Source organism: Tasmannia lanceolata, unplaced genomic scaffold (assembly GCF_043159265.1).
Source record: "Tasmannia lanceolata isolate RefF3 unplaced genomic scaffold, GAP_Taslan_0.1 ptg000020l, whole genome shotgun sequence".
In the NCBI taxonomy this organism is placed as follows: domain Eukaryota; kingdom Viridiplantae; phylum Streptophyta; class Magnoliopsida; order Canellales; family Winteraceae; genus Tasmannia; species Tasmannia lanceolata.
In genome coordinates this window covers 9532077-9542810 of record NW_027518697.1, presented here as the reverse complement: position 1 = coordinate 9542810, position 10734 = coordinate 9532077, and the positions used below count along the sequence as shown (strand labels likewise).

The window sequence follows — 10734 nt, the reverse complement described above, 5'->3', positions numbered from 1 at the left end:
TTCTTTGCTCATTGTTCCGCAAGGACCATCTCGGTTCTGCTTACTCATACATATAAATATATATTCTGTTGCCTTCTTAAAAAAAAAAATCTGCGTATCCAAACGGCCCTTTTGTTTTCTAGTCAGCGAGAATCATGATTTAATCAGCAAGGTATCCTTTTTTTCAAAAAAAGAAAAAACCCCTAAATAATACCTATGTCAAAATACATTTGGTATTCTTTCTTTCTTTTCTTTTTTTAAAATAAAGATGCCCTTTTTTAACCCTTAAAGTATAATTATTTGCCTTTCTTTAGGGTTTTTGTTAGAAAAACAAATATAGTTGGTGCTCTAGTAATTTAAGTTCCATAAATTTATAATCTTTTATATATGATTGCTCATAGCATGAACTCTCTTATTTCTAATGCTTAATAAGAAAAAAAATCAGTGATATAAGATATAAGAGATTCCCTGTGATTGGATTATCGATCCACCACCCTCAATCCCTAGTTGCTTGAAATGACAACACTCTTCCCTTGTCCTCTGAGTTTGCTTCCAGTGAAGTTCTTGGAAAAAACTACCCTGAGATATCATCTAATTTCGATCCAATTCTTCCCAATTCAGCTTCGAAAGCTAGAAGCCTTCTTCCTTGCAATCCTACTCCTCTGAAATCTGCAAAGGATGATGATGCTCACACCTGGAAGAGTGCTTCCGATTTAGAGGATAGAACTCTCCCTCGGAAAAACCTCTTCAATGAAAACCCTATCACCCCATCTTCACCTAGCCCTCCTGCTCCTACCAAGCTCAACCATATCTTTCCACGAGAAGAGGAAAAAGCTAGCATGGAAATTATGTTTCAGGATCTTCTCAAATTTTCTTCTGATGAAGAATGCACCAGAGTTCTGGAAGCATACAACCTGCACTATGGTGGAAAACCTCTTATTCTACAGAAATGGAACCTAGACTCCCCCTGCTAAGAAAAAACTTCCAGAAATCTCAATCTGGGTTCGGCTTCCTGGCCTCCATCTGAAATTCTGGAATCCCCACTGTTTGAGTAGAATTGGTAGCATGATCATAAAACCTCTTTTTTATGGATAGCCACACTGCTGAGGCTTCAAGATTAAGCTTTGCAAGAATGTGTATTCAGGTTTCAGTTGAGCAACACCTCCCAGACTCTATTAAACTCCGTACATCCTCTGGTGAAATCATTCAGGAAATTGTATACGATTGGAAACCAAAAGCCTGTTCAAATTGTATGGACTTCAACCACCACTCTGGTAATTGTCCAGCTCACTCAGCCCCTCCAAAGATGGTACGGAGGCATGTCCAAAGGACAATCGAACCTGCCCATGAACCCATTAGGAGTCCTATTCATCTTGAGCAGCCTCTTAAAGCCCCTACAAGCCCTCCTTCTCAGCTTCTCTCTAACAGTTTTGCTTCCCTTGCGGAAGAAATTAGCCCTAGTCCCAATCTTCCCATAGCCAAGGGCAAAGAAAAGCTGAAATCACCACTTGTCGATTCAGAAAGTGATTGGGAAAAAAATCAAAAAAAGAGGGGGAAACCTGCATTATTCCTTCAACCATCATCATGTGTGCTTCCCTCACTCTCTAAGACTTTCCCCAAAGGTTAATTGTGGAGGTCCTACTTTTGGGCTTGTTTTGGTGTTGCCCCTTCTTTTTGGAGCTCTATATTTGCTTGCCTTTTAGTTGCTTCTGGGCTTTTTTGTGGCCTTTGTTCATTGTTACTCTTTGGTCTAGAAAACCTTTTTAAAGGTAAAGAAAAATGTTAAAGAGATTCCCTTACTAGAAAACTTTGTTCAAAATATATATTTTGCAAGTATATAGGAGAAGGAATGGAAAAAGAAAATAAAAAATAGCGGTACACAATCTTATTTTGTAATACTAACATTCTGGCAATGGTAATCATTGCAGCTATGAACACTGAGAGGCAGGCAACCCATAGATGGTGACTATTCTCTGCGAAGAAGCAAGCACATTTTAGCAATTTTAATTTTATAACAAAATATGTTAAAAAATAAACCTCATTTAGGGTTCTGTCAAGACGAGATAAAAGATTGATTTTATCTGTTTGGCATGAGAAGATAACGCTAGAGAAACCTTTTCTTTTCCTTGGAATCTGACGTGGCATTAGAAAAAGAAATCCATGAAAACTGTGTAGGAAAAGGTTTCCCGTGCCTGTTCACGTGCGCAGGAACTGTGCAGGAAAATGTTTTCTGAGAAACTGCTTGCCCACCTTTTTTCACTAGTTTTTCCGGAAAAGCAAATCCTACCAAAATAGTGGGATCTGGTTTCCCACACTTGTGAGAAAAGAGACATTTCCACATCATTTTTACAATTTCCATGTCATTATTTGACATTTTCCACCTAGGCTTGTTACTTTCTCAGGAAAGCAAGTGAATACCAGAATTCTGTCTTGTCAAGGTCTTGTCAAGGGAAAAAGATGCTGTTTTCCAGGGATTTGCTTTCCCGGGAACGTAAGTGAACATAGCCTTAGTCTATATGGTCAGGATTCAATTTCATTGGATGATTCTAACCCTCCAATTTATTTGCTGCCGTTAAATTGACGGTGAGAAAACAAATAAGCAAAGATCTGTACTCACCGTCGCAAATTAAAGAATTAGAATTAATGATTTTTAATGCGTGACCATCCTGTTCAACAACTAAGAGGTAAATGTGATAAAATTCTGAATTTCACTAATCTTGGATACATTTACAAGAGGATCAATGTGTGCTTATATAGAGCACTTACATGATAAACATGGAATGGAATCAAGATAATTATAAAAGGAAATAATCATAATCAAATCTACTTTCCTAATCTCTCTTGCTTGCCTCTTCTAATCCACTTGCCTAATTTATCTAGTTGCCTCGTTTACCCAACTTACATAATCTACCTCCAAGATGATCCAACGGTGAGATCCTAATGTACAAGGTCCACTTGTTTAATGTACAAGTGGACCTTGTACATTGTCCAATCATATTTTTCCTCTTATAACCAACCATTGATCAAGCAGACCCTAATTATACACCACAGGGCAGACCCTTGATATTTGATCCAAGGACAGCCAACTTTCTTAGATGCTCTCGTTAGATAACATATCAAAGGGCAGCTCTCATGTCGTATCCCCATTATGCGCACCAAGGCACGGACATAATGTCCATAAAATCAAGATGACAAAACTCAAAGGAAGCCAACAAACAAAGGGTTAAGATCATCTGATCACGGTAGGTGGACCCATAACAGGTACCTACTTGTGTTCGTGGATAAGATTATGTAAGCACGTGTGAGGCCCACAGTGATGGTCACGGAAAAACCCTAGTCTTTTTAGCACTTGTCATCCTATATTAAGAAAAATGTTATCAGCACAGTCATATTTTGATATTTGCACAAACCTTACTGTCTTTTCTTCTTTAATTGGCTCTTGGGAGCTTTTTCGGAAATGTAATAACCTTTTGACAGCTCTTTAAACACTAAAAGACAAGATAGTTTAGTGAAAATATCAAAACATGGTTGTTCTGATATCATTACCATGACAGAAACCAATAAGTTGGTGGCCCATGGAATCGCAAAGAGAGAGAGAATATTCGGGGTGTCGAGGTCTTCGTTCTTATCCCATTTTAGGGCCCACTCTTGCTAACGTCATAACCAGAGCGAATATTCATCTCTCCAAAGATTCCTCCTTTTTCTTCTATATTCATACGCGACGCCGCGACTTCGACTCCCCCGTCCCCCCTCTCTCTTACCCTTTTACTTTGTTTTGTTGTTTTTTGTCTACCGAACTCTCTAGTTACTTTTATTTTTAGGGAGATGATTTTTTTCACTCCCTGTGAGATAATGCGCCCCACTTTTAACGTGAGTGGTGGGCAGACTTTAACGCTTTTTGACGTCAAATCACGTTAACAGGGGCGAGAAAAATAATCCCTGTATTTTTATCCTCCCTTTCCTCACTATATATTCTAAAACAGATCCCCTAAGATTCTCTCTCTCCTTTCCCTTTCCGGAACTCTCAATGCTCAAACCCCTTTTAATTCCCCAATCTCCATCTTAAAACATAGTTTTATTTTGTTTTACAGATAAGATGAGTGGATTAAAGGAATACGTTGAAGCATTAGAAGAAGAGCTTAAGAAGATTGAGGTCTTCCATAGAGAACTGCCTCTCACTTTCCAACTTATCACCCAAGGTATCTTATCTTATCTCTCTCTCTCTTTTTCTCTTCTATATGTTGAAGAACTTAATTGGGTCTTTTTTTTGGCAGCTATTGAGAATTGCAAACATCAGATTCGGACTGAGTTGTTATTCCCTTTGCGTGGAGGGTCCGATTATGAAGCAACTTCGGGCGAAAGTCATCCTGTTCTAGAAGAGTTCATACCTATCAAACGTAGCTCTTCTTCTACTTCTTCTCAAGTTGAAAACCAGCAAGGGATTGATACCGGGAATAAAGATGATGATGGCAACAAACCCGATTGGCTTAGATACGTTCAGCTCTGGAATCAGGACTCCCAATCTGACCCACCTCTTCCTGAAAGACATGTAATTTTATTTGTTAATCCCATCCCACTTATTATAATTCCTTCACCTTGCCGTGGCAATGATATCTCCACTCCCTTTTCTTCCAAAAACAACACAAAAGGGGCAAATGGGTGGAATATATCATTTCCCTTTCATTTATTTTGCTAGTAAATTTCTACCAATGCCATTTCGCGGATTTATTTTGCATATGAGAACAGCCACGTCAGATAAATTAAATGAATAAGACAAAATCTCCCAAAATGTCAACCTGTGTGGCTGTTCTCACATGCAAAATTCCATTGGTTGTTTCACATGCTATCAGATGAAAAAAACTTGGGCTCCAACCCAGGTTGGAGGTGCCAATAGCTCTAATAGCAAGGGGTGCGGAAATATCAATTCCATTTCAGGCCTGATATTTCCACACCCCTTGCTAGGAATTGATATTTCCACACCCAAGTTCCTCCAGCCTGGTTTGGAGCCAGGTTTTGTTCCTTTCAGATCTATCTATTTCCCAGGTCTTAGGTTCAAAACCCAACAATGCCATAAAGAAATTGAAGGCACTTAGAGTTTTGAAGTATAAATGATTAAATTACTCTAATTGTTTAAGGTTTTGGAGTAATTGGTTGTTTCACATCTTTCTTCTTCTTCGTCTTTTTTCTACAGGATCCAGCACATAAACCGCAGGTGGTGGACCCCAGTAAGGGTAAGGGTGCATTTCGGCTCTTTTGTAATCAAAACAAACGAACAGAAAGCTCGAGTGGCGGTACCGGAGATGAGAAAGGCGGGCAGTCATCTAGTCGGAAGGCGAGGAGATGCTGGTCGCAGGAGCTACACCGGCGCTTCTTACATGCACTTCAAAAACTGGGTGGTTCACATGGTTTGTCTCTTATAAACATGTTTATTGTGTTTGGAAAATGATATTTCCACCCCGCCTTTTGTCTGCTTTTATTAAAAATAACTCCATTTTCACAAACATACAAAGAAATATATATGAAGATCCTGCAAGAATACATGGGAACCTGCAAAAATAAGGTTTATGGATTAAGCCAATGGATGCTATAAAAGGGAAATTAGGAGTGAGATTAGGGATTCTTTTCTTGAGTGAGTTCTTATTCTCTAAGAAGCGTGCTTACTTGTGAATCCTTCCTTTTGCAACACATATGTAATCACATGGATGATTTTTCGGATTCTCAGGGTATTTATATATACTCTATGCAGAGGCCTCTACTTTATCTTCCTCCAATCTTCCTTAAAAAAATTTCCATCTCATCAATCAGGAGACTTCCATTTCCATTCATAGCTTATGTTTGAGGTCCATTCACAATCAATGAAAGGCGCCCAAGATCAACATTTTTGGTGACACTTTTCTTTCCTAGAGTAGCCCACACCCACCAATCATACACACTCTAAGGCAACAACTCTTTTATTAGCTGTGATACTGCATGAGTCACCCTATATTAGGCTTGTTTCACCAACAGATGTGCAAACTCATCCTTTCCCAACGTCCCCACTACACATGCCATGTGATTGATAAACACAGTTTGAAAATCAAGTTTAAATACAAAATATATAATACATACAATATAATTTAGAAATAAATGCATGTGGGTGTGTGCAATGTGTATGGGGATTGTCACGTAACAGATAAGGAAGTAGGTTAGATTCTGGAAAGGGGTGTGGAAATATCATTTCCAACTATTTTTCTAACAAATGGGTACATGAAAAATTGAAAAAGCTCGGTACGTTGGTTTTGTTCCAGCTGCAACACCAAAGCAAATAAGAGAATTGATGAAGGTAGATGGGCTGACCAGCGACGAAGTCAAAAGCCATTTACAGGTGAGCTCTTCCTTTTCAAAACTTCTTTCTCTACATTTTCCTAGTTTTTTTTTTGTTTCCACAATTTAGAGGCAAATGATAAATTTTAGGGATATTACTGTAAATTAATGGTTCCTGTAAATAATACTTAATTTCAATGGTTCAATTCACTGTTTTTAATATGTAATCAAGCAAGGTAAAATTATGAGATTTTGAAAAGAAATTATTTTCCAAACTTTTCCAAAAAAACTCTTGCAATCCAAACAGGGTCTCAATGTAATTTTGAGTGCAAAAATCAGCTATGACTTGCAATCGGCTCTCAAGAGTATCACGTGATGTCACTGTTAGAAGATATTTGGATTTCTTTGTATTGATTTTCTTCCTTTGCCACTCTCTCTAAGGAAACCAAATACTAAATTTTTTTTAATTGAAATTTGACAGAAAGAACAAGTTCATTTTGGTAAAATGTTGCTTTAAATATATGATAAACCCACTGTCCTAATCACCAAACACGAGCTCCATATGGGTATGCTGCGTTTTGCTCGTTTTCGTCAATCAATACCTTGAAAAGGAGAAGGGAAGTGATAAATTTGCCCCCTTTTCTTTCCCGGCAAGAACCCTCTAGTGTATTTATGATTCTCTTTTTACACTACAAGGTGATAAATTCGCCCCCTTTTCTTTCCTAACTTTTACAAAACTTCTTAATCTTTCAGATATTTTCCGTACTAAATTATTCATGAACTTTGTAACTGTTAGTTTATCATGCTAAAATAAAAAATAAAAAAAATCATGGTAGCCAAAGGTGCCTATACTTAATTAGTGTTAACTTTTTTTCCCCTACATTTGCATTCGTTTTTCTCCTCTGCATGCCCATCGAAGGATTTCACATGTTGATTGCATTTTGTTTCAGAAATATCGGCTGCACACAAGGCGACCCACCCCAACAGTTCCACCCAATGGGACCCCTCAACCCCATCAATTTGTTTTAGTAGGGGGCATACGGGTCCCACCATCCGAATATCGATCATCGGTCGCATCTGCTGCGAGCATTGCCACCCACGAGATCTATGCTCCTGTAGCCACATTGCCCTCTCAACGACAACAATGTCCAAAGCAATCGCAGCGGACTCCGACAAGTCTCTTGCATTTGGAAGATAGGAGCATTAGAGAAGAACATAGTCTCGGAGATGACACCAACTTGAACTCTCCCGCCACATCCACCACCACATCTCCTCCCTTATAATTCTACTCATTTGACTCTCATAAGTCGGCGAGCAGAAATTATTTTGTAGCAAACTCCAACATCTATTTCATTTTTACTAGTGCATCACTCATTTGAGAGGAGTTATAAATATAAAGTTTGATATATGAAGACATCTCTATTGTGAATGTTGTCCATGGGGATAGAAATCTTTGCATATATATAAGCTAATCCTTGGATGAACAAAATAAGCTAGTGTATAAAAACTCGTTGACCCGACAAGGAACTCGCCTGAGTCGATAAGGATTTTTCTTGGCCGCGTTCCGCGTTGCACCACATCCGCATTCCACGTTTCTCCCTACAGAGTTAATAAAAATTCCTTAGACTCTCCCGAGTTATGACCGCATCAACCACATTCTTGGCCGCATCCGCTCCGAGTCGACAAGGATTTTTCTTGCCTGCGTTCCACGTCACATTTGCGTTTTTAAACACTGACATAAGATAGGGCCACATTCAATGAGCAAAAGTCTAGTGACTAATTAATTAGCTTAGAATGCTTGATTAAAGAGATATTTAGCATGTGAACAGGCTATGTATTGTTTGCTCTACTATTTTTATTTGTTGTACTATTTTAGGGGACAAAACAATGAGAACTTATATGGTGCCTGACAGTCAAACCATAAAGGGCGGAGAGAGAGAGAGAGAGAGAGAGAGAAAGAGCCATCTCTCCCTTGATTTTTAATCCAAGAAAAACCCCCTCTTTTGACTTTTCCTTGGTTCAAGGCATCAGGTTTTGCCTATATCTGCCCTTTATGGTTCCGGTTTATTAGGTTTTGTCTATATCTGCGTTTTTAAACCTCCGATCTGTCACATTTTATCACTTTTTATGTTCATCTGTTTATGAATTTTGGTGAGCGGGGAATAAATTGTATTACTATAGGCGTGAATATGTATATTGCTACAAGGACTTGAACAGCAGATCTTTTTGGTAAAACAAATCGGAATGATTAGGAAAAATCCTTCACGGGGGTGTTTGGAACTAGGGAAAGGAAAATTATGGAAAATAAAATTGTAGGGTCTAGTAGGTTATGCAGTTCTCCGAGAAAAACAAGCAAAGTTTTTATTTTGGGGAAAAAAATTCCTTGAAAATGAGTTTATCCAGCACTAGAAAATTCTTTTTTCCTTGGAAAAAAAAAATTTCCCCAAGCAAATAATCCCTTTAGGGGCCGTTTGGATACGTGGATTTTAAAACCCGGGGTTTCTTCAAAATTGTAGCTAAGAGACAAGAGAAGAAGCGGACCGGCCGTTATTTTTTACTCATTTTTGACTTCTCACCCTTCTTTCCGTCAGCAAGACAGTAGCATATCCTCCCATATTTCCAGGTTTTCGAAATCTCAGGTTGCGGGAGATTAAAACATGAATTTCTCACTTAAAATCCAAGAAACTCTGTCAGGACAACACACATCAATTTGATCATGAACCCTCTTTTACACTGTATTAAAACTAAAAACCTAGATTCTGAAATCCGCGTATCCAAACGGCCCCTTAGTCTTTCAATCATAAAATTGGAGCACTTTAACCCTAATTTTGCTAACATTTATGGTGCATTGGCACTATTGTCTGCAAAAAACTGTCAACGTAGAGACACTACATAGCAATGTGTCTATGCAGTAATGTTATAACTGGCAAAGAACCCATCAACAGAGAAACATAAAAACTAGCAGAAGAGTAGGTAAAGAAAAGAAAATAATAAATGATATGGGGGATTTGCTAGGCAATTTTGCGGAAAGCCATTTCATGGCTCACTTTTGCAGGTGAGAACAGCCACCTCAGATGAATTAAATGAATAAGACAAAATTTGCTCAAAAGTGAGCCTGCGTGGCTATTATTTCCTGCAAAAGTGAATCACAAAATGGCTTTCCGTGAAATTGCCTAGCAAATCCCACGATATGGAGGTAATTCGTTTTAATCACAACCAAATGCAAAGGTTAACGTTGCAACCAATTTCCTTTCAACCAATATAGAATGATCCTTGGTTTTTTGTACTCCTTAATCTCATGAATGGTGCCATGAAATTAACCGTGACCGTGTGGTCCATTTCATGATATTCTACAACATCAACGGTCTAGATTACCCATATATGTCCTCATATAAGACATGATTGTTGACATTTATCCCAATGATGACTTTTCTCTTAGTTGTTCTCCTCAATATAGCTCTTTGTTAGGCAATCCACATGCTGGATCCCATCATGATACTTGGGAATATAAAAGCAATGTTGATAGAGGATAAGTATGATTTAAATATAGAGAATGCTTCACTGTGTCCTCATTATAATACAACAAGGAACACCTACTATTAGATCGACAGTGTGGGCACTGCCTATGTTTGATTTGTGACCGTCTATCTTGAGCCCTAACATCTAATTAAAACCCACATCTTCACCCTCAACCTCGTGGTTGGGAGATAAAGTACACTAAAAACGAGATTCAGGCTTAGGTCATACAAGGAAAATGATAAGCTATAATCGTTAAGATCCATATATGCTCCCACTCCCTATGTACATTACGACCCATTTGCAGCATATACGTAAACAATTAGAGCATGTATAAACGTCTATGCTCTAGTTTAATCAGCAGGATAGAATCAACTCTATTAGTGTGAACTATGCTCTAGTTTAGCATGATATAACCAACTCTATAAGTGTGAACTATGCTCTAGTTTAGCATGATAGAATTAGCTTTATTTGTATGAACGATCAAAAATGAGAATATTTCCTATTTTTGTTCATTTTTCATGCCAAACCAATACCATTGGCTATGTACATTATGGCCCCTTTGCATCATATACATAAACAATTAGAGCATGTGTCAGCCACTGTGCTCTAGTTTAATTAGAATGATAGAATCAACTCCATTAGTGTGAAGTATATGCTCTAATTTAGCATGATAGAATCAACCCTAATAGTAAGAAGTGTGCTGTAATTTATCATGATAGAATGAGCTCTATCGGCATGATCGATGAAACATGAGAATATTTCCTCTTTTTGTTCATTTCCACAACATATGAGCCAAACTTGAGTTGGCAAAGATATAAGTAGGTCATTGGAACTTATAATTTTCGATGTTAACGATCAGACTTCAAAATTTTCTTCTATTCTCAAACTATCGAAGTAAGTGAGAAAGTACAATCTTAGTGTCTTTATAAAGTT

The 10734-nt window shown here is 38.0% G+C and overlaps 1 protein-coding gene across 1 annotated transcript; it reads left to right on the top strand.

Moving 5' to 3' along the window:
* The first annotated feature begins 4002 nt into the window (after positions 1-4002).
* On the top strand, positions 4003-7675 carry LOC143855155 (transcription factor HHO3-like). Its single transcript, XM_077365363.1, has 5 exons — positions 4003-4178; positions 4254-4528; positions 5171-5384; positions 6267-6343; positions 7233-7675. Exons 1-5 carry the CDS (start codon positions 4076-4078, stop codon positions 7563-7565), a joined length of 1002 nt encoding a protein of 333 aa, XP_077221478.1. The 5' UTR covers positions 4003-4075; the 3' UTR covers positions 7566-7675.
* Positions 7676-10734: the final 3059 nt, after the last annotated feature.

Bases quoted from the DNA above. Each gene is read 5' to 3' on its own strand.
- LOC143855155 (XM_077365363.1), top strand. From the start codon at position 4,076: ATGAGTGGATTAAAGGAATACGTTGAAGCATTAGAAGAAGAGCTTAAG. The intron at 5,385-6,266 runs GTTTGTCTCTTA...GTTTTGTTCCAG, and splicing joins AAAACTGGGTGGTTCACATG to CTGCAACACCAAAGCAAATA. The intron at 6,344-7,232 runs GTGAGCTCTTCC...ATTTTGTTTCAG, and splicing joins AAGTCAAAAGCCATTTACAG to AAATATCGGCTGCACACAAG.